The sequence below is a fragment of the Ostrea edulis genome, chromosome 2 (genome assembly GCF_947568905.1).
Source record: "Ostrea edulis chromosome 2, xbOstEdul1.1, whole genome shotgun sequence".
NCBI lineage: Eukaryota > Metazoa > Mollusca > Bivalvia > Ostreida > Ostreidae > Ostrea > Ostrea edulis.
In genome coordinates, this window is record NC_079165.1 from 83,951,864 (window position 1) to 83,976,993 (window position 25,130).

The 25,130-nt window shown below is 34.7% G+C and overlaps 1 protein-coding gene across 7 annotated transcripts in view; it reads right to left on the bottom strand.

The window, feature by feature from the left end:
• LOC125682299 (dnaJ homolog subfamily C member 13-like) overlaps positions 1-25,130 on the bottom strand; it is a 54,300-nt gene that overhangs the window by 9,760 nt on the left and 19,410 nt on the right. For 5 of the 7 annotated variants that reach the window (XR_008800201.1, XM_056155218.1, XM_056155219.1 and 2 more), the window contains 25 exons: positions 24,293-24,355; positions 23,389-23,490; positions 23,188-23,292; positions 22,663-22,865; positions 22,488-22,572; positions 21,163-21,363; positions 20,595-20,749; positions 18,549-18,750; positions 17,978-18,093; positions 17,775-17,804; positions 14,768-14,846; positions 14,520-14,652; positions 12,573-12,757; positions 11,294-11,368; positions 7,947-8,063; positions 7,612-7,791; positions 7,121-7,294; positions 6,432-6,545; positions 5,974-6,090; positions 4,658-4,829; positions 3,898-3,989; positions 3,672-3,771; positions 3,305-3,580; positions 2,880-2,961; positions 171-387 (listed from right to left, as the gene is read on the bottom strand). Coding sequence is in view for 6 of the 7 variants with exons in the window: in XM_056155218.1 (XP_056011193.1) it covers positions 171-387; positions 2,880-2,961; positions 3,305-3,580; positions 3,672-3,771; positions 3,898-3,989; positions 4,658-4,829; positions 5,974-6,090; positions 6,432-6,545; positions 7,121-7,294; positions 7,612-7,791; positions 7,947-8,063; positions 11,294-11,368; positions 12,573-12,757; positions 14,520-14,652; positions 14,768-14,846; positions 17,775-17,804; positions 17,978-18,093; positions 18,549-18,750; positions 20,595-20,749; positions 21,163-21,363; positions 22,488-22,572; positions 22,663-22,865; positions 23,188-23,292; positions 23,389-23,490; positions 24,293-24,355 (3,375 nt within the window). In the remaining variant the exon portion in view is untranslated. The remainder of the gene's footprint in view (positions 1-170; positions 388-2,879; positions 2,962-3,304; positions 3,581-3,671; positions 3,772-3,897; positions 3,990-4,657; positions 4,830-5,973; positions 6,091-6,431; positions 6,546-7,120; positions 7,295-7,611; positions 7,792-7,946; positions 8,064-11,293; positions 11,369-12,572; positions 12,758-14,519; positions 14,653-14,767; positions 14,847-17,774; positions 17,805-17,977; positions 18,094-18,548; positions 18,751-20,594; positions 20,750-21,162; positions 21,364-22,487; positions 22,573-22,662; positions 22,866-23,187; positions 23,293-23,388; positions 23,491-24,292; positions 24,356-25,130) is intronic. The other 2 variants (XM_056155223.1, XM_056155220.1) reach the window with 1 other exon arrangement.

The window sequence follows — 25,130 nt, forward strand, 5'->3', positions numbered from 1 at the left end:
CATATTAATGATAATTTTACAGCACTTCTGTGTATGAGAATGGGAAAATAAAGCATTTCATTTTTAGCATAACTATAAATTGGTGCTCTTGCTTCACTGCTAAAATTTGAAACCTAGCTGCTAAAATTAGTACACACACAATATATACTGAATATTGATTTTTTTCTTACATCAGTATTCTGCATACTGATGATGTGGGTCCACTTCTCCATCAGCTCGGTAAGGAATTCCTTGGGCTTCCTCAGCACCCAGCCCGGGTTAGCTATAAATAGCCTCAGGAATACCCCTCCTATAGTTAGCTCTCCCTCCACGTCCGAGTACACCACGTTGAAGTCCTCGTTTAATCCCCACCTCGTGTCGGGATTGTCTTTTTGAGCTTTGTAATGGCTGTGATAATTGTAAGAAAAGTATGTGTTAGTATTTGACAATCATTGTAAGAAAAGTATGTGACAATTATTGTAAGGAGAGTATGTGTTGGTGTGTGACAATCATATTCTGATGATTAGAAACTAATTTGCGATTGTAAAAACAAAAAATATTGAAGTGAAATTATTCTTTGTGTGCTCAAACTTGTCTGTGATGTTGTTTAACAATTTCAATGAAAACGTTAAAACTGTGGTGATTCAGAAAATCAGATTACACTGTGAAATGAACAATTCTGACACAAGAAAAAGCTATGGGTATTTAATAAATGTATACTGGTGTGTACATTCATACTGCATTTTGATTCCTGATGTAGACAGCACTATTTATCTTCATGGCTGTGTTACTGTAAATAAGTATACATCTATCTTAAACACCGGGGCCCCACAAATTAAAAGGACCAAAATTTGACAGATCTGGAACCTAATGTTGTTTGCATGTTCAACTTAAAGAGTCGTAGCATTATCATTTTTTCAAAGAGAATTTCAATGATTCCACATACATGAACCTATACATATTCCTTCACAATACTTTGAGACCCTCTTCGTTTCTTCATTCTGAGGGATCATATCAATTCAACAAATCACTGTTCTTGAGAAGATTTTGAAAGGACTGTTTTATATACAAGTATTCCTAAGCAAGCCCTTTGTAGACCCATGATATGAAAATATGCCTCCACTACATAATGGTAATCATAAGCCTTTCCATACATGCAGTAGTACGTGTCAATTTTGTAATTCAGTGGTTCTAGAGGAAAAGATGAACCACTGCATTTTTACCCCTATTTTCATTTATCTTCCTTGGAATGAGGTGTACATTGCAGCTTTCATTTCATTGAAATTAAACAACTTGAATAATTGATTTCATCTAATTTGAAAAAATCATTACACACTCTTAAGTTTGGGGGGGTGGGGTGGAACTCTTGTTCTTAGATGAAGCAAACAAAAATTAGAAAGATATTTAAAACTGGGACAGACATTTGTTGGACTGATTTGATCAGGGGGAAAAAAACCCTCAGGGGAGCTAATTATGAGATTGTATTACAAAACAAGCATTTATATCTGTGATATTGTTAGGGCTGATGAAACACAAACACCCCCTTTACAAAATAAAATGTTTCATTCAACAAAACATGTCACCTGTTTTTAATTCACAGGATGTGTTACCTGCTATGATATATGTTACCTGTCTTTGAGATGCATTACCTGTCTTTGAGATGTGTTACCTGTCTATGAGATATGTTACCTGTCTTTGATATGTATTACCTGTGTATGAGATATGTTACCTGTCTATGAGATGTGTTACCTGTCTATGAGATGTGTTACCTGTATGTGAGATGAGTTACCTGTCTTTGAGATGCATTACCTGTCTTTGAGATGTGTTACCTGTCTATGAGATGCATTACCTGTCTTTGAGATGTGTTACCTGTCTGTGAGAGGTGTTACCTGTCTTTGAGATGTGTTATCTGTCTTTGATATGTATTACCTGTGTATGAGATATGTTACCTGTCTATGAGATGTGTTACCTGTCTATGAGATGTGTTACCTGTATGTGAGATGTCTTTGAGATGTGTTACCTGTCTTTGAGATGTGTTATCTGTCTTAGAGATGTGTTACCAGTCTATGAGATGAGTTACCTGTCTATGAGATGCATTACCTGTCTTTGAGATGAATTACCTGTATCTGAAATGTGTTACCTATCTTTGAGATATGTTACCTGTCTGTGAGATGTGTTACCTGTCTTTGAGATGTGTTACCTGTCTATGAAATATGTTACCTGTCTTTGAGATGTGTTACCTGTCTTTGAGATGTGTTATCTGTCTTAGAGATGTGTTACCAGTCTATGAGATGAGTTACCTGTCTATGAGATGCATTACCTGTCTTTGAGATGAATTACCTGTATCTGAAATGTGTTACCTGTCTTTGAGATATGTTACCTGTCTGTGAGATGTGTTACCAGTCTATGAGATGCATTACCTGTCTTTGAGATGTGTTACCTGTCTATGAGATGCATTACCTGTCTTTGAGATGTGTTACCTGTCTGTGAGAGGTGTTACCTGTCTTTGAGATGTGTTACTTGTCTTTGAGATGTGTTACCTGTCTATGAGATATGTTACCTGTCTTTGAGATGAGTTACCTGTCTATGAGATGCATTACCTGTTTATGAGATGAGTTACCTGTATGTGAGATGCATTACCTGTCTTTGAGATGTGTTACCTGTCTATGAGATATGTTACCTGTCTTTGAGATGTGTTACCTGTCTATGAGATGTGTTACCTGTATGTGAGATGCATTACCTGTATGTGAGATGTCTTACCTGTCTATGAGATGTTTTACCTGTCTATGAGATATGTTACCTGTCTTTGAGATGAGCTACCTGTCTATGAGATGTGTTACCTGTCTGTGAGATGTGTTACCAGTCTTTGAGATATGTTACCTGTCTTTGAGATGTGTTACCTGTCTTTAAGTTTCTTCACAGTGTCTGACACCTTCTCCCTTGACTCATCATTCCATATTAACTCGGGGTTTTCATGAGTCCCTGTTGACAATGAAAAAAGAAACAAGTTCTATCCTGAGAAATCTGAATGTACCATTAATAGTTACACAACATGATTGATCAAAGCACACATTTGCACCCAAGAGAGCCTTTTTTTCTCAGTATCAGTTTTCCCATTAATTATTTCATCAGTAATTATGAAGTGTCATGCTTTATTACTAAAGGTCCTTCCGGTTAGATTGCAATGCATCTCCCAACATTTACTGAAAAAATACTACTTAAAAGCTCCCACAACAGGTGTGATATTTTTTCTTTCTTTTCAATATGAAGAAAAATTACCTTCAAACATGTGAACACAAGCTTCTGGGAAGTGAAGAAAAATTACCTTCAAACATGTGCACACTAGCTTCTGGGGAGTCTCTCATGGCGTCCATGAAGATTACAGGCAAGAATTTGGATAGAATGATGCGTACTTTTGGTCCCACCAGCTTGTCTGATAACATCTTGGCCATCAATTCCGCGGTCTTCTCTCGAACGTTGGGGTTTGTGGCATTGGCGAACAGGTCCAGGAGGTAAATAGGCGCACCTTTAGCCAGGGCTTCCTTCACAATCTTTGTGCTGGACATCAGAGAAAACAAACTCTCCAACGTCAGTAGCTGACCTGAAATGATTTACGAATCTCTTACATCCTTCTCTAAGGTTTTCTTTTTTTCCCGTTTGACATCAGGTTTATCGTGTACTGCTTGACTTACAACTTGGCAGCATTGGGATGGCCATCAGCAGGTACGCTAGGACTTCTGAGGCCGCTATATCATTGACACACTCCTGATTAGTGGTCACACTGTTGACAACCTGTCAATTAAAAACAGCAAATAATTACATAAACCCGCATCAGGTTTGAGCATATCAATTTAATTCAAAAGCTTAACTGAAATAGATGAAATTTTGTCAGTTGATACTAGTGAGTGAGGTGCTTACCTCTAACGCATACTGCTGTAATTTGGCACAGTCATCCAATCTTAGTAGGCAGAAAAGCAGTTTAAAATGGCCAATACACTGAATCTCCACACCTGTAACAGGTAACATACAGCAGATATATAGTTAGAACAGGTAATATACAGCAGATACAGTGTATATAGTTAGAACAGGTAACAGTGCAGGTAGTTACAGGTAAAAATTTCCAGAACAGGTAACAGAGCAGATATTTAAGAATTACCAAAATATGCAGTGCATGAATAGGATAATTCAAGGTATTCTTACCTGGATTATTTTCTATGACTATCACATTATGTAGATATTCTATGACATTCTTACCCAGATTATTTTCTATGACAATCACATTATAAAGATATTCTATGACATTCTTACCAGATTATTTTTTACGACAATCATATTATGTAGATATTCTATGATATTCTTACCACTATTATTTTCTATGACAATCACATTATGAAGATATTCTATGACATTCTTACCCAGATTATTTTCTATTACAATCACATTATAAAGATATTCTATGACATTCTCACCCGGATTATTTTCAATGACAATCATATTATGAAGATATTCTATGAAATTCTTACCCAGATTATTTTCTATTACAATCACATTATAAAGATATTCTATGACATTCTTACCCAGATTATTTTCAATGACAATCACATTATGTAGATATTCTCTGACATTCTTACCCGGATTATTTTCTATGACAATCACATTAGTACATTGATATCCTTACCTGGATTATTTTTTATGACATTACGCAGACCCTCCAGCGCCATCTCGACATTTTTTAATCTGGAGCCCTGTGCTTGCTTGGCATTGCTCTGATTCAGCATCATCAGGGAGTGCAGATACTGGGCTTGAGATCCCATGTAGTCCAGAAGGTCAATGGTGAACCCTTTTGGGTTCTATTAAATATGTCACAATTTGAATTAAATATGGATTTTCAGTGGCAATGATCAAAACTAAATGTTAATGTAATGTTTCTCAAATCCTTTCTTATAATGTCATATACCAACAATCAAAACTAAATTCAAATGTAATGTTTCTAATTCTTATGATGTCATATACATGTACCAACAAGAGGTACTGTGAGCAATGCTCACTAAGAATACCCCCCGATTACCCCAATCTCCCAAAGGGCGTTGGTAATAGGTATAAACTACCTCTTTTCTGAGTGTAAAAAACAAATGGCATGACAAACCGAACCATATTGCTACTTCGATGTCCAGTGTGCATGACCTTTGATCTTTTGACCCCAAAATCGATAGGGAACATCTTCATCTCATGGGTAGTCCATATGTATGATATAGTGACTGTAGATGGAAAGGATAACGCTTTAGAGCCCGGAAACCATATTGCTACTTCGATGTCCAGTGCACTTGACCTTTGACCTTTGGACTCCAAAATTGATAGTGAACATCTTCATCTCATGGGTAGTCCATATGTATGATATGGTGACTGTAGGTGGAAAGGATAATGCTTTAGAGCCCAGAAACCATATTGCTACTTCGATGTCCAGTGCGCCTGATCTTTGACCTTAAAATCGATAGGGAACATCTTCATCCCATGGGTAGTCCATATATATGATATGGTGACGGTAGGTGGAAAGGATAATGCTTTAGAGCCCGGAAACCATTGCGTCTACAGACGGACGGACAGACGGACGGACGGACAGACAGACGGACAACCCGATTCCAGTATAGCCCCCCCCCACAACTTGTTGTGGGGGGTATAACAATCAAAACTAAATTCAAATGTAATGTTTCTCAAATCCTTTCAAATGATGTCATATACCAGGTCATTTGGTGTACTGGAGAGGCAGGCTTTATTGGCGGATGAGAAAATTTCACTATGAATAAAGCCATCAAAATTTACATTCCTATAAATACAAGTGTTGAATGAAAATCCACCAAATATCAAAGTGACAAGATTTTAAACTACTTTCTACAGAAAAATCCCCCAAATATTTTCGACACCAAAATGACCCAATATACAATAATCTGTAGCAACATCTTTAACAAATACACATATCATAAGAAGAGCTCTCACCTCCAGAGGATAAGTGGACTGTTCATTGTAAATACGGACGTAGATATCTCCCACAATCAATTCCTTAGCATGGATTTCAAAGACAAACTCAGACCCATAGTGCTTATCACACTCGCCCTGTAACGATTCAAAAGTCAATCACAAAAACTATGAAAATTTACAAAGAGCGCCTATCTTTATGATCCTAATTTGTTGTCTTTACATATAAATAGTAGCAAAGGACTTTAACACTCAGCAAATGTGGCAAATAAAAGTTGCTGTAAATTACATTTTATACCCAAGAACATTATCTACGTTTAATTTTGCGAGACTAGCCATTTGCGTAAATTTAGTTCTCATGAATTAACTCTTCCACATAAGCAGTAAATCATGATTCACTGAATGTTTTGTCACATGAATTAATAAGTTATTGTATCTTGCGAAATAAGACTGATCCACGGTACCCCACAAACACTCACAGTTTTGATGACCTGCTGCTGTTGATCAGTCAAATACTCGGTCAGCTGAGCTCTGGTGGCGTTGTCCCAAATCAAGTATGGATTTTCCGAATTACTATTCAACAATTTCAGCAGCTAAACAAAAGAAATTCAAGCATTATCTTAAAATAGTTCTTATTCCACTCGGATTTAAAACTTAAGGCCAAAAAAAATAATAATGAATCAATAGTTTCTCAGGCCCTGCCACATCCGTTGAAAAGGTACTGTATGGAATTTTTGTTTTCAATTTATGTTTGTTTATTCATGTAAATGAGGCAAATCTTCTGCTTTGATATTTATGTAAAACTTTCAGAAGGTTTTATTAAAATTATATGTATTACTTTGATCAAATAATTATTGAATGCATATTCATTTACATTTATGTGCAAGGGTTTAAAAATAATAGTGTAAATTTGATAGTAATGATGTTAAGCTATTTTTAATAGAAATAAAAATTCCATAAAAACATGTACATGAGAAAGGAAAAGTAACTCATTCTACAGTCCACAAAAAAAGAAAGATAACCCATACTATAGCCAGGTAAAAAAAAAATAAAAATACCTGCTTGCCTCATCAAAATTAAAAAAATTTGGCCCGAGATATTATTTATCAATTATTTTTGGCCTAACATAAACAAAGAATATTTTTTCCACCATACTGTATCTTGCTACCTCTTTGGAGTTTTCACTGGAAAGTTTCCTGGCCAGGAATGGAGTCAACATGGCAACAAGGGACTTCTTGACCGGAACGTTTTCTGGAGTGGACAGTTCGGAACTCTCTGGGAAATAACCCCCTAATCTAGCACAGGCTCTCACACACAGCCGGGCCAAATTGTTAGCTACCTCCTGGAATAAATCAAGTAACGAATTCACCAGACCAACAACCACATACAGATACATAAGGGTTTTATGTAATTCAAATTGCTGGTGTACAGGTTAATTCAAAGTTTAAAAAATTATTGAACATTCAACACTAAAGTTGACAACAAGAGAACTATATATCACAACATAAATGATCCATAGTTGTTTTCATCACAACGATAACTCATGACTTCACAACAGATGTATTGAATTTCTTAAATCAATCAATAGCCAGCATTTCATCAAAACAAAATCAGGGGTGAGGCAAAATAAATTCTCCATTCCAGAAACTATTGACAGACCTGCTGGTTTGACTCCCCGCTTTTCTCCACCCCTCCCTCCTCCAGCGTGTAGTCGTAATTAAACAGATACAACAACAAATGCCACAACACGCCTGATTGGAAGAGATTGGTTTGTAACCAGAAATCCACAGAGAAAGCACTCACGCACTCCGCAACTACTGAGCACAATTTAGGGAGGTTCTGGTGATAAAAAAAATAACAATTTATATCACCTTTAAAAAATGATAAAGTACACAAGTTGTAATGATCCAAAAGTGGTTAATCAAAGATATTTCTTATCACAACAGAATTAGCACCCTGCATTATGAGTGGCTATTACAAGATCTACTACCCACCTTGTAATACAGGATACGACTGATATCTTTGACTATCGCTGGAATTTCTTGGATCTTTTCTCGGCAACCCTCAAACTGGGAGGCCACAGCATAGCATTTCACAATGTGGGAGCATACCTATGATAAATGTATCAAAGGATTACTGAACCAAAGAAATAAATTCAAACATGTCAAAATCTTAAAACCTAAATGTACTTTGTAATATATTCTGTTGAACATAGTCCTGACAGTAACAAGTCTTATCAATTTCCAGAACAGCATGAGCTATCAGATATAATGTGACGCCATCAATTTCAGAAAATGTAATCCAGAAATTCAAGTTATATCAGTATATACATTGTAACAACATGGTTTGATTGTGAAACATGTTTTCCCCCTTCCTCAAAAGTGAAAACCAATTCATTTGCTAGAAATTTAATGATCAACTTGCCAATGAAGTTTGGTAATTATCCACTTGAAGATTTTTGGACGGACAACCAATGCCTAGAATCTTGTGACATAATGTGACATTTATCTATCTGTACAGTGTGTGACTAATAGAATCCTTCATTAGTACGAGTGTGAGATAGGGAAATTCCACCGATGGGACAAGATTCGCAGTCTTGGACGAGACTTTGCCGAGTCCTAGACAGCGAATCTTGTTCCAGAGGTGGAATTTCCCTATCCCACACGAGTAAATAATGAAGGATTATTTTTCTCACATTTTAACTACAGTTTAGTGCATAAAATTAGGAGCTTTCAGAAAATTTTAGACTATCAAAATCCTCATTTGAACTTCGATGCAAAAACTAATTAGATAGGCAGAAAGAGCATACCCGAAAATGGTTTACACTGTAAGTGTAAACTAAAAAACCCAAGGTTGTCCACCAGAAAGCTATACTACATTAAAATTTAAAGATAACAATGCAAAATATTTTTACTTCACTGTGTAACGTAAATCTTCACCGTGTAACGTAAATCATAGAAAATATATGACGTCACAATCAAATGACGTCGCAGCAGTGTGAGACAGAAAAATCTCACATGGCTGTCTCACATGGGTAAAGTCGATCTCACACTGGTGATAGTGTGAGAAATTTATCTATCTGTACAGTGTGTGACATTTATCTATCTGTACAGTGTGACATTTATCTATCTGTACAGTGTGTGACATTTATCTATATGTACAGTGACATTTATCTATCTGTACAGTGTGTGACATTTATCTATCTGTACAGTGTGTGACATTTATCTATCTGTACAGTGACATTTATCTACACATACAGTGTATGACATTTATCTATCTGTACAGTGTGTGACATTTATCTATCTGTACAGTGACATTTATCTATACATACAGTGTGTGACATTTATCTATCTGTACAGTGTGTGACATTTATCTATCTGTACAGTGTGTGACATTTATCTATCTGTACAGTGTGTGACATTTATCTATCTGTACAGTGACATTTATCTATACATACAGTGTGTGACATTTATCTATCTGTACAGTGTGTGACATTTATCTATCTGTACAGTGTGTGACATTTATCTATCTGTACAGTGACATTTATCTATCTGTACAGTGTGTGACATTTATCTATCTGTACAGTGTGTGACATTTATCTACACATACAGTGTGTGACATTTATCTATCTGTACAGTGACATTTATCTATCTGTACAGTGCGTGACATTTATCTATCTGTACAGTGACATTTATCTATCTGTACAGTGTGTGACATTTATCTATCTGTACAGTGTGTGACATTTATCTATCTGTACAGTGACATTTATCTATCTGTACAGTGACATTTATCTACACATACAGTGTATGACATTTATCTATCTGTACAGTGTGTGACATTTATCTATCTGTACAGTGTGTGACATTTATCTACCTGTACAGTGTGTGACATTTATCTATCTGTACAGTGTGTGACATTTATCTACACATACAGTGTGTGACATTTATCTATCTGTACAGTGTGTGACATTTATCTATCTGTACAGTGACACTTATCTATCTGTACAGTGTGTGACATTTATCTATACATACAGTGTGTGACATTTATCTATCTGTACAGTGTGTGACATTTATCTATCTGTACAGTGTGTGACATTTATCTATCTGTACAGTGACATTTATCTATACATACAGTGTGTGACATTTATCTATCTGTACAGTGACATTTATCTATACATACAGTGTGTGACATTTATCTATCTGTACAGTGTGTGACATTTATCTATCTGTACAGTGCGTGACATTTATCTATCTGTACAGTGACATTTATCTATCTGTACAGTGTGTGACATTTATCTATCTGTACAGTGTGTGACATTTATCTATCTGTACAGTGTGTGACATTTATCTATCTGTACAGTGTGTGACATTTATCTATCTGTACAGTGTGTGACATTTATCTATCTGTACAGTGTGTGACATTTATCTATACATACAGTGTGTGACATTTATCTATCTGTACAGTGTGTGACATTTATCTATCTGTACAGTGACACTTATCTATCTGTACAGTGACATTTATCTATACATACAGTGTGTGACATTTATCTATCTGTACAGTGTGTGACATTTATCTACACATACAGTGTGTGACATTTATCTATCTGTACAGTGTGTGACATTTATCTATCTGTACAGTGTGACATTTATCTATTTGTACAGTGTGTGACATTTATCTATCTGTACAGTGACATTTATCTATCTGTACAGTGTGTGACATTTATCTATACATACAGTGTGTGACATTTATCTACACATACAGTGTGTGACATTTATCTATCTGTACAGTGTGTGACATTTATCTATCTGTACAGTGTGTGACATTTATCTATCTGTACAGTGACACTTATCTATCTGTACAGTGTGTGACATTTATCTATCTGTACAGTGACATTTATCTATCTGTACAGTGTGTGACATTTATCTACACATACAGTGTGTGACATTTATCTATCTGTACAGTGACATTTATCTATCTGTACAGTGTGTGACATTTATCTATCTGTACAGTGACATTTATCTATCTGTACAGTGACATTTATCTATCTGTACAGTGTGTGACATTTATCTATCTGTACAGTGTGTGACATTTATCTATCTGTACAGTGACATTTATCTATCTGTACAGTGACATTTATCTATCTGTACAGTGACATTTATCTACACATACAGTGTATGACATTTATCTATCTGTACAGTGTGTGACATTTATCTATCTGTACAGTGTGTGACATTTATCTATCTGTACAGTGACATTTATCTATCTGTACAGTGCGTGACATTTATCTATACATACAGTGTGTGACATTTATCTATCTGTACAGTGTGTGACATTTACTTACCTGTACTGACACGTCTTCAGGTTTACTCATCATACTGAGGACATTAATACAACGAGCAAAAGCATCTTGTAGAGTCTGAAACATGGACAGTCATTCCCAATCATTCAAAATACATGTAGTTATGTGTTTTACAATGAAAGAACATTAATACAACATTATTTACAATAATTCAAAATACATGATTGTACTTAAAGGAATTATTGATTTAATGAAAAATACATATATACATTAATGTGAAAATGCCACAAAACTTGTCAGAAAATACTGCATGTTGATGAATTTTTTATGCCATCAAATTTCAATAATTTGCCAAAATTTTGTATCCTTTATACAGAGTTTGGTGGAAAACTACTTTATGTTTTTCTTTTATGAGCAAATGAAGTGTATCGCTAGAGTATACAATATCTGTCTGGAACCACATGGACATGATGTACATGTATATCTCTGTTTGCTTACTCCTAGATCCATCATCAGACCAGGTCTGATTAGCTAAGCCTTGTAATGTACAAGACATGATCCATACATGATTTAACTATATATAGCTATAAAATTCCAGAAGGAGGCCACTGTGACCTACTTTTGGATCATGTCATACATTTCCCACAGAAAGCATCAGCTGACCAGGTCTGATAGTCCTAGGCCTCACAGTGTGCAAGATACGACACTACAGTACGACGACATACACATGTATAGTGTATATTGTATCTCTATTCAAATCAATGAAGTTGGATATTACGCTATACCTAATTTCCATGTAAACCTAATGATTACTGGATATTACCCTATACCTAAATTCCTTGTATACCTAATAATTACTGGGCATTGGATATTACACCAGCGATTTTTTCCCTTATATAACTGGTACCAATAAACAGTACCATTCCCAATGTCAAAAACCGTTGATTTTTCCCAATTTGAGACTAAAAATTCCCAATTCAGTTGTCGAAACATAGATCACTGACATCATGATTTACTTAGTCTGAAACGTTGTACAAGTTAACTAAAATGTTCACTTCTGGTATTAAATCGAAAGTACAGATCTAAAACGAGCCTACGATGATTCCTTATGTCTCACAACAGCAAATATTACCGTAAAAAAGTTTGTAAAGTGATGAATACTTCTTGTTTTGTTCTTTCTTTTCTTTTGTTTTGGTTGAAATCATTTGCCGATGTGTTGGTAGAAAATTCCCAATTTGTTCAATTTTGACGCTATTTTTCCCAATTGAATGGGTACCGGTACCAGTACCAATGGGTAGAAAAAAATCGCTGTACACTATACCTGAATCCCGTTTTCCCTGCGGAGCTCCTCTGCGTTTAACGCTGAGCAGTTGACAGTGTGGTAACACAGCTCAGCAGCAGCGGCTAGTAATGGGGCCGACTTCGAGAACAGGGTGTCGTCATTTGTCTCCATACGTATTGTCTTAATCAACATTGGATAGCCAGCATACTTATAGGGTTCCAGTTCTAAAACAAGTCAATATTACTACTTAATACTTAAATCAGCAATACAAGATCTAATCTGCTAAGAATAAGAAATATCTACAAAGTTAACAAATCTGTCCACTGATACATGTATGTGAAACACAACTTGGTTTTCAAGTGACCCCTTTTTAACTTGTTTTCTATCTGTTAAGCAGTATGGACTGGGCTCAGAGAATTAACACAATATTTTACCTGTTTTGTGTCTGTTAAACAGTATGGACTGGGCTCGGAGAACTAGTACAATATTTTACCTGTTTCGTATCTGTTAAACAGTATGGACTGGGTTCAGAGAATTAACACAATATTTTACCCGTGTAAAGTTGCCACACAAAAGTATGCATATGGGGGACTAAAAATGGTTGATCTAGATTGTTATATCAAAGGACTAAAGTCGACTTGGATAAGGAGATTGGTTATGGAGGACAACTCAAAATGGAAAAGTCTCCTTAGAAATAATGTAAACTTGGACAAATTAATAAATACAGGTTCAGACTATATCTTACAGATAGTTGAAAATGTAAAAAATGACTTCTGGAAAGATGTCATGGTGGCTTTTAAGGAAATTCAAGAAAAAGTTGTCATTAAATCTTGGGAGGACTATATGAGCCAACCTTTATGGAATAATCATAAGTTCAAGATAGAAAGTCAGTCCATCTTCTATAAAACATGGTATGATAAAGGAATAAAAAATGTACATGACCTACTTGACGAAAAAGGAGAAATTATAAATTTTAAAATATTTAAAGACAGATTTAACCTACAAATGAATTTTTTAACATATATGGGTATAACACAAGTAGTAGCCACAGATATGAAAAAGTATAACTTTACAAATAAAGCATCTGTGCAAAAACCCCTTATTCCCTTGAATATCAAACTATTTGTTTTAACAAAGAAAGGGTCGAAACCTATGTATGATACTCTCAATAAATCAGATGCTATACCCACAGGAAAAAAGAAATGGAGTAGATATTTCATTACCTCTGATAACCAATGGAAGGCAATCTTTTACCTGCCATTCTTGACTACATTGGATTCTAAATTATTATGGTTTCAATACAGAGTTAACCACCACATTTTAACTACTAATAGCTATATGTACAAATTAGGTAGAGTAGATTCTAAACTATGTACCTTTTGTGATAGGGAAGACGAAACAATTTACCATTTACTTTGGGATTGTCCAAAAGTACAACAATTATTATCAGAATTTATCAGATATTGCAATTCAAAGGAGATTGAAATAGAATTTGATGTCAAAACTTTTATATTTGGTGATACAAAACAAAAACATTTCAGGTCATACAATGCATTACTTATAATAATAAAAAAATATATATATAGGAATAGATGTCAAAAAAATCAGCTAACACTTAAAGCCCTTATAAATGATTGGAAACAATTGTATCAAATCAACCTGGATAGTTATAAGGAAAGAAATGAATTAGATAAATTTAAAACGGACTGGGAAAAATGGTCTCCATTAGTCAATTGACTCCCTCCTCTCTCTCTCTCTCTCTCTCTCTCTCTTCTCTCTCTCATAAAAAGAAAATGAACATTATAATATATATATGTACGCTTAAATATATTCATATTCTTTTGTATCTACTTTTGTGCAAATGTATGTCGATGAATAAAATCTTTATTTGGAAAAAAAAAAAAATTAAAAAAAATAAATATTTTACCTGTGTTGTATCTGTTAAACAGTATGGACTGGGCTCGGAGAATTAACACAATATCTTACCTGTTTTATATCTGTTAAACAGTATGGACTGGGCTTGGAGGATTAACACAATATTCTGGGGATCTGGTCCTTCCACTAGCCGAGATTTGCTGCACAGGAATTCATACGCCTTATTGACTTGTTCGAAGATTTCCTACAGGAAGGAACAGAGATCTAGCTGACAAAATGTCTAATCATAACATCCATATCATTCATTAAAAATTAGAAATAAAAAAAGGAGAGAAATTTGCTACTGTGCAGTTCCTTACCCTTCCTTCGGGATTTTTATCTGGATGGTATTTTTGAGCCAGCTTAAAGTATGCTTTTCTAATTTTGGCTTCTTCATGTCTACAAAAAGTAAGTAAAAAGATTAAAATGAAGAATAAAAGATTTACAGGAATAAAAAAGTTATGGTAGTAGACAAAATTATCAGTTCACTCCAGTACTAACAACATTATGGTTGTACCAGGAACCAAGATCCAGATGTGCAAATTACTGCAGTCTAGACTTCCAGGTTAATTTAGCAGGTTTTGTATCATAAATGTTTTATGAAAATTATATGTATATTTCGTGAATATTAGTGAATTGTATTAGTAATGCAATCAGTATTCAGAAATATGAAACGTGAAGATTAATTGAAAATGTAAGTATTGGGAAAAGTTACAGTAAATATATATCAAATAGAATGAGGACAGCCCAAAGCCAGTCAGAGAGAGGGAACTAAGCTACACCTAGTGTTTTAACACTTACACAGAATTATACTGAGATTTAGTGTTTTAACATTTACATAGAATTATACTGAGATTTAGTGTTGTAACACTTACACACAGAATTATACTTAGATTTAGTGCTTTAACATTCACATAGAATTTTACTAAGATTTAGCATTTTAACTTTGCACATTTTCTGCATATGCAAGGTGATAATCTACTTCTATGACACATTATTTTTACAGACATTTTGGAAGTGAACAAAAAACTCTATTTAAACATGGTTCCCTTGTAGTACTACAGTACCCGCAACGTTATTCTTGACATTCCTATCGTGTCCTATCGTGCGTGTATCCTATCGTATCGTGCGTGTATCCTATTGTATTGTGTTTTGCGTTTATCAGGTTTTCCGTTTTCCATCGTGTTTTGCGTTTATCAGGTCTATCGTGTATCGTGTTTTGCATGTATCAGGTTTTCCGTTTATCATGAAAATCGTTCATCATGTAGCTTCGGAAACTATTGGGACTGTAAATAAAATCTAATGAAAAAGTACATTTTTCGAAAGCTTTATTCATTTTGTTAGAGAAGCTATTTTTAGGAATCGAGAAAAGACAGGATATTTGAAGAACATAAAACTGTCGATTTTAAGACAGAAGAGCCAGAGAGGGTGAAAATTTATCACAATTTCATTCTATTAGTAAGTAATATGAAAAGTAGACAGTGGTTTGCCGAGCACACCGGGGACAGTAAATCTGAAAGCTCCTTCATGTACAGTTCATAAACATTTGCTTGTCTAGAAACAATTATTTGTAATTAACACTAACAGAGAAATAGGAAGTTCCGATTTGAAAGGAAAAATCAGTAAATTACGTTGTTTATTACATATATTTTAATAAAGGCTCATTTTCTTCTGATTTTTTCCCCCACCTGTGTTCTATTTATATACCCACCATTGAACTTGTGTGCGTCTGTATATCACCCGTGTTTTGACTGCAAACATTATCAGGGACATTGTATCTGACACATTTAGAAGATTAAGTTTTAAAAGGGTGCAAGGGTGTTGCATCTCCCAAAAGTCTGCCCAACTGGGCACGACTCGGCTGTCATCGTTGTTGTTTTTTTTTATACTTGTACTTGTACATGTACCTATAATCGTACGGGTATAGATACTGGAAATTAATACCGGGTTTGATGATTAATTATATTTTTTTTTTTTTTACATACTTCACACAATTTTTTTTAAGCGTTTCAAAATCGCGAATTTAAAAGCCGTGTTTAATTTATTTATTTTTTTCATAGTTTATTTATTTTTGTTATTAAGATATCAATTCAAATACATATGTTCCAATTACTTATGAATATCAATCATCACTCATCGTGTAGAAATATCTAATGTATGAAGATTTGGTGTAATGCAGTGGATCTTTTTAAAGCGGTCATGATGAAAATAATTGTAATTGTTTAATGACCGGTGAACTTGGGACTTGATGCAAATTAACCCCTTCCTCACTACACACAAAATATTCCTGGATTTATTTCCCATTCAAGATAATAGACATTAGAATTTGAGAGCTACTGAAGCATGATAGCACTACATTATATTACATTTAATTAATTCACTGTATAATTTATATATTAAACATTAGGTGACAATTATAATTTTAGAATCATTGGCTGGGAAAATTCAAATAGATATCAAATAATGAATTAAATATCGTATACAGTTTAGTTTTCTGATTTTAGCTGTGGTGGCGTAAAAACTTGAAATAAAAATAAATCTTTTTTAAAGTACGACCGTGTATTAAAGAAATTATACGTTTTAGGTGTATAATGAATATTGAAATCCTTCAGTATTATTACCAACATAATGTAATTATGTTGTCGGTATCAAAATTTCGTTCTGTCTAAATTGATTCTAAATTTACACCATTTCTATCAGGTTTTCCGTTTATCGTGAAGATCGTTTATCGTGTTTTGCGTTTATCAGGTCTATCATGAAGATCGTTTATCAGGTTTTGTGTTTATCAGGTTTATCGTGTATCCTATCATATCGTGCATATATCCTATCGTATCGTGCGTGTATCCTATCCTATCGTGCGTGTATCGTGTTCTATCGTTTATCATGTCAAGAATAACGTTGCAGGTACTGTAGTTAGGTGATCTAACCACTGGGCTTACCAGGCTGACATAAGGAGTAAGGTAATATTACTACACTATAAAATTTAAACCTATTTCAGAAGTCAAACAAGAACTCTGCATGCAAAGGAAATGGAAATATAATTTTAGAAAAGAATGTAAGAAACATCGTGTATGACCTTAAGCCCAATGAGTTTTATGATAAAACACAACTTTTAAACCATAAATATGTTCAAATTTAAATGAACTTGAACGAGTTAAAACAGTGAGTGGCATCAAAATACAACAATTTTGTGATTCACGGTGTGAATGTAAAAAAGCAAGAACCAGAATCCTAACAAGCAACTCTGCAATACACAATTATATGTTCAAGCCATAAATGTTAAAGCTGTAGATTATTGGAACCATGCCAAAACATTTATTGGGTAACCTTGTCATGCCAGAGTCAGTAAACTTAAACCTAAAATAACACAAAGTTTAGATTTGTATTAGGATGTGTTCATATATAAACATCAATAAATTCTAAAAAATGTACAGTGTTCTACATATAAATATTGCACAACTGAGGTACCATACTGCATACAGCTTTGTACAAAATTTTGTTAGCAATCATCAGTAGAGATATAAACTAACCCTCCCACGCCTTTCTTCATTTGCAGCGTCTCATAAGCTTCTTCGATCGACATGGAGGGTGGTTTTTTCTCCACCTCCTTCTTCCAAGCTTCTAATATTTCTTTTAGTAACTTGATCTGAAAAAAGAACAATGTGATAAACATTAAACATCGGTAACGTACTTGCCAAACTGTCTCAATGCTTTTAAGCGAATAATAAAAATAAAGGCTATCTCTAATTTGTAAATCATACTATAAAATGTTTGACATGCCCATACACTGCAGTGCATACATTCAAATGTATATACAGTAAAACATGTTTATAAAAAACACACTTATAACAAATTTACACTTATTGTGAAGGGATATTTATTCCCTTAGGAGAATAACTCATAAAATTTTTATCAGATATAGTTAAAGGTTATAACAAGCTGTTTTTTCCGTTGGTCCTAGTAGTTTGCTATAACCATGTTTTACTGCACACGTACACGTAAATTGAATGTGACATTTTTCGTCAATAGCTGAGATACAGAGTAAACGGTTCTACTTAATTCTGTAAACCTATACAGATTTCTGAACAGCAAAATACGTACTGGGTCCTTAATGGGCCAGTCTGGGAATTTCTGGGTATCACAGAGATGCTTAAGGTAATAGATATTACAGAAGAGTTCATTCTCAAGTTGAGGAAAGTTGACTATTGGAATGGGACAGTACTGGTACAAGGCGCGAGTGTTACTCTGAAGTCTAGGTGAAAAGTCGGCAATGTGAGAGGCAATCTTCTCGATCATCACCCGCCTACAAAATAACATCAATGATAGAGTATAAAATATCATCACCCGCCTACAAAATAACACCAATAATTGACTATAAAATATCATCACCCGCCTACAAAATAACATCAATAACAGATTGTAAAATATCATCACCTGACTACACAATAACAGATTGTAAAATATCATCACCTGCCTACACAATAACAGATTGTAAAATATCATCACCTGCCTACACAATAACATCAATAACAGACTATAAAATATCATCACCTGCCTACACAATAACATCAATAACAGATTGTAAAATATCATCACCTGCCTACACAATAACATCAATGATAGAGTATAAAATATCATCACCTGCCTACACAATAACATCAATAACAGACTGTAAAATATCATCACCTGCCTACACAATAACATCAATAACAGACTATAAAATATCATCACCTGCCTACACAATAACATCAATAACAGATTGTAAAATATCATCACCTGCCTACACAATAACAGACTATAAAATATCATCACCTGCCTACACAATAACAGACTGTAAAATATCATCACCTGCCTACACAATAACAGACTATAAAATATCATCACCTGCCTACACAATAACATCAATAACAGATTGTAAAATATCATCACCTGCCTACACAATAACAGACTGTAAAATATCATCACCTGCCTACACAATAACATCAATAACAGACTATAAATTATCATCACCTGCCTACACAATAACATCAATAACAGATTGTAAAATATCATCACCTGCCTACACAATAACAGACTGTAAAATATCATCACCTGCCTACACAATAACATCAATAACAGACTATAAATTATCATCACCTGCCTACACAATAACATCAATAACAGATTGTAAAATATCATCACCTGCCTACACAATAACATCAATAACAGATTGTAAAATATCATCACCTGCCTACACAATAACATCAATAACAGACTATAAAATGTCATCACCTGCCTACACAATAACATCAATAACAGATTGTAAAATATCATCACCTGCCTACACAATAACATCAATAACAGACTATAAAATGTCATCACCTGCCTACACAATAACATCAATAACAGACTATAAAATATCATCACCTGCCTACACAATAACATCAATAACAGACTGTAAAATATCATCACCTGCCTACACAATAACATCAATAACAGATTGTAAAATATCATCACCTGCCTACACAATAACATCAATAACAGACTATAAAATGTCATCACCTGCCTACACAATAACATCAATAACAGATTGTAAAATATCATCACCTGCCTACACAATAACATCAATAACAGACTATAAAATGTCATCACCTGCCTACACAATAACATCAATAACAGACTATAAAATATCATCACCTGCCTACACAATAACATCAATAACAGACTGTAAAATATCATCACCTGCCTACACAATAACATCAATAACAGATTGTAAAATATCATCACCTGCCTACACAATAACATCAATAACAGACTATAAAATGTCATCACCTGCCTACACAATAACATCAATAACAGATTGTAAAATATCATCACCTGCCTACACAATAACATCAATAACAGACTAAAATATCATCACCTGCCTACACAATAACAGACTATAAAATATCATCACCTGCCTACACAATAACATCAATAACAGACTGTAAAATATCATAATCACACTGGTCATGGGATAATGTTACAATGCTATTTTAGATAAATTAACAGTATTTCTTACAACAGGAAAAATACGAATTCTTGTCTAAATTAAATCTAAATCTAAATCTAAAATAATTTCTTCCTTCATTTCTGTTTTTGTTCAAAATAAATCTGAAATTTTCATACCTCATTTCTGTGTTCCAGATAGCTTCTGGTGTGTCAAACTCCCCAAGGAAAATCTCTGAAAACTTTTCTGGTGAGTAATTTTCTAGGTAACAGACCATGGCTTCTGGTAGGAGATGTCCCAACACACTTCTGCTCACAATGTCTGAGCCGCGATTCTACAATCACACCAACCAATCAGATACATGAAATAAAATAAAAATCAAAAGTTCATAAATATATTGTCACACTGATGAAGACAGGTGGTATTTATTTAACCTTTCCAATAAAGATCTTGACCATAATTGAATCCTAAATATGATGTTTTACCCCGAGTACTTCAGAGAAGTATATAGTAGCAAGTCATGACCAAGTTCAAGGTCAAGTTGTGGACAGACAGATTAATATCAAAATGCCACTTGATTTTTCATGGCAAATTTTGATTATAAAACGAACCTACAATGTAATATTAAGTTTAATGTTGGTCTCCTTTGCTGTTTTAATGCATTAATTACGTTGTTCCGGAATTTTGAATTCAAGCAAGCTTTAAATCTGAGAATGTTGTTAGCCTGTTGATTATGTGTTTTCTTACCTCCTCCGATCTGAAAGCCTGGCTAATGTGCGTATATTTCAGGAATCGGGCAATAGGTAGCACGTTGGATCCGGTATACATCATGATAAAATAGAATGCTCCCGTCAAATAGAGGCGGGAAATGTTTGGATTATCCTGCATAATTAGGTACAGCAAACGGGCCACCTTCTCCACTAAGGTCGGGTCAAAGGTCAACAGCAGCTGTAAAACGTCAGGAAATTATGAATGCAAATATCATTATGATGACATGCACTGAAGCTGATTCTCCATTCACAGCTGATGAATTTGTTTTTCAATGTACATGTAATAAGAACCTCATAAATAGACAGTGACATGAAATGTACATGTACATGTATGTAGACTTTTGTAATTAGATAATGACATGAAATTATCCAAACAACACAAAGAGCTATGCCTCCATTCGAAAGTGAATGCTTTTCTTCCAAATTCACACAACAATATTTCTATTCAACAGAGTTTTCCTTATCAACTTTTGCCCCACCCTTAAAGCCGGTGTCCTTAATTTGGGGAAATAAAACAAACCAACAAAACTTGAACTCACACAAGATGGGAATGACTGATTTAGTATGGCCCTATGGCTCTTGAAAAGAATTTCTTAAAATTCCCTATATTTAGCTTCCATTCAAAGCTACCTATGAAGTATCAAATCAACTGAGCATAAATAGTGGCCTACACTCCCACACACATTCCTGTTACAACATGTACAGTGCTCCATCGATATAACCCCCTCCTGCTATAATGCCACCCCGCAAATTGCCAGAAAATCCTAAAGAACACATTTCTCCTTGTGTTAGCACCCCCGTTATAATGCCAACCCCACATAATGCCATATGTGACTGATTTTCACAAACAAATGGGCAATTTATATAGGTTTTACCCTCAATAATGCCAATTACCTAACACCCTTCAGTAATTACACATGTACTTTGAGAGCACTGTTGTGATGTGTGACTGGCTGGACAAAGTATGCATTGGTCAGGTTAATTAAGAATAATCGCTGAATAAAAATCATGATTATGAATCTGTTTACACAGACAGTAGTCCAAATAAATTGCATAACTGAATCTCTTTTGACTGCTCAATGAACTGTCAGTAATGGTGAATTCGTTATATTGCTACTCCCGCTTTATTGCCCAAATTCATCTAAAACAAAAGTTAGTAACCACACTTCATTGATTAAATATTACACACAACAAAACCACACTTCACTGATTCAATAATACTACACTCAACTTTGTGGAATAAAGATTGACATTCATTTTGTTTTCAGCTGAAGATGTCAAATTTTTCTGTAGCAGACAAACCTGCACTAGATGTGGGAGACACATGGGATCTGATAATATCCTCTTCACTTTTGGCAGTGGTCGAATTATTGCACCATCAGAGTCCCTACAGAAAATTACAAGAAAAATTACGCTATGCATATTTGCAATTTTCATCATGTGATGCTATGCAGACAAATTTTCAATAAAATCTTACCGGCTTGGATAGTATTCAGTCATTTGAATCAGCATGTTTAGTATGAGACTAGCGAGTTCACTCTCATTCATCACCGGCTGACTAGAGGCCAGTAGTGTCCACTTGAGTTGTGGAACAGACTGTAGAGGGCGCCACCCATCCATTCCTTGAGCCCAGCATCGTGTCTTAGCATGGATCACCCCCTCCTTCCACAGGTCTTTCAACTATAGTACAGAATTTTGCGTAAAAAAATAATATCAAATGTGGCAGTTGAAAAAGCATAATTTCACCTAAAGACTGCTTTTAGTTTACATACATGTACTTAATTACAAAAGATCTAGATTCTTTGTTTACAGCAAACCTATTGTTGTACAAGAATGGTTTCAGCTGTTCCTTGTTTACAGCCAGCCTAAAACTGTACTCAATTTGAGGTACAAGAATGGTCCCAGCTGTTCCTTGCTTACTGCCAGTCTAAAACTACTCACCTCATCGTACGAGAATGGTCCCAGCCATTCCTCGTTTACAGCAAACTTTAAAACTACTCACCTCATCGTACGAGAATGGTCCCAGCCGTTCCTTGTCCTTGTTCCCATAGTACCATTCTTTCTCGCTGTCTCTCCTCATGTCCGGAGATGCCTCAATAACATTGGTCTGCAAACAAAAGACATCATACTTGAAAATGTCATTGAACTTGCATTCAAACACAAAGGGCACAAACTTCATTGCTGACAGTAAATAGTACATTACTTGTAGTGGGACTGTGGCTCTGGTGGTGTGGAGATGTGCTAGAGTTAACAAGTCTACTAAAACTTTTATACCATTGGCATCCATGATTTCTTTGACATTTTTCTGAAAAATAAAAATAAAAGCAAGATGTGGTGCGAGTTACTGCACATACACACACCTCAACTCTTACTTTTGTAAGGATATACTGCATATATATTACAAAAAAAGAACAAGCACATACATCATCGGTAACACCGATATCTTAAATACAATGCATATTCAGAAGTCTCAACCACTTATTTTTTTAAAGTATTTTACCCTCAATATCTTGAATCCTCATATACCTCAATATTTTTTAGACAGGCCAAGTGAACTAGTATACCATCCTTTTCCTATGCAAAAGGGCCATTCAGTAAAATATAGAACAGGGCCATTCAGTAAAATATAGAAAAGGGTCATTCAGTTAAATACAGAACAGTGTCATTCAATAAAATATAGAACAGGGCCATTCAGTAAAATACAGAACAGTGTCATTCAATAAAATATAAAACAGGGCCATTCAGTTAAATACAGAACAGTGTCATTCAGTAAAATACAGAACAGTGTCATTCAGTAAAATATAGAACAGGGCCATTCAGTAAAATACAGAACAGTGTCATTCAATAAAATATAGAACAGGGCCATTCAGTAAAATACAGAACAGTGTCATTCAATAAAATATAGAACAGGGCCATTCAGTAAAATACAGAACAGGGCCATTCAGTAAAATACAGAACAGGGCCATTCAGTAAAATACAGAAAAGGGTCATTCAGTAAAATACAGAACAGGGCCATTCAGTAAAATATGGGATTACTTCCAAAAGAGCAGTTTCTGTTTTAGCACATAATCAAATACAAATCTCTAACACTGTGTACTTATACTTACTTGGTGTAGAATTAGTTTGTTGAGAAAAAGCACCAGCCTATCTCTCTCCAGTTTGTCTGTACACTGTAACAACAAATTATGTGAATTATGAAATCTTTGTCCCTCATTGTGTTTCACATGGAAGGCTAACCACTAAAGTACCAGAAACACCTAGTCAAGTCTTTAATGGTAACACACATTTACTAAGCAGGCTAATAAGAATTTCCATGTTAGGCCACATCAAATCAATTTTCTGGTTCTCAGACAATTGTTTTTCAAAAAATGGGTAGGTAGGTAAGGGGTTTAGTTTTTCAGTTTATCTCCATGTCACATGGGTTGGGATTTTTTGTCTGTCGTTTTTTTTTGTGCTGTGAAGAAAGTTAGAGTTTTACAAATGGTATTCAACACCGTATAGCTTCTTTTCATTCTGTTATCGCTGTCAGCCATTTTGTTTCGACCTACAAAAACGTCGTACTTCAACTCGGCCTTGCTTTCATCAATTTGTTCCTTCAAGGTTTCAATTTCTTTAAAGGAAGTGAACATGAAAATGTGACAAAGGGTTTAAATTTGTCATTTTGATGTATATAATGAATTCTGAAAATCATTAAGATGTAGCTTTCTTTAGTAGGGAGATATTTCATAAAGATTAACTAATCTTTTCAATCCTTGGGAGCTGCCATATTGAAAAAATTATTACCTCCCTGCTGGGTTATCTCTTAGTATCCACTAGAGGGCAACACTGATGCTGATGTCAGTAGGACAAATTGTGCATTTTTGGCACATTGTAAGCATCAACGTTAAAATGTCATCACCAGAAAGTGAATTAAATATGGGATATCAGTTTGAACCTGATGTTACA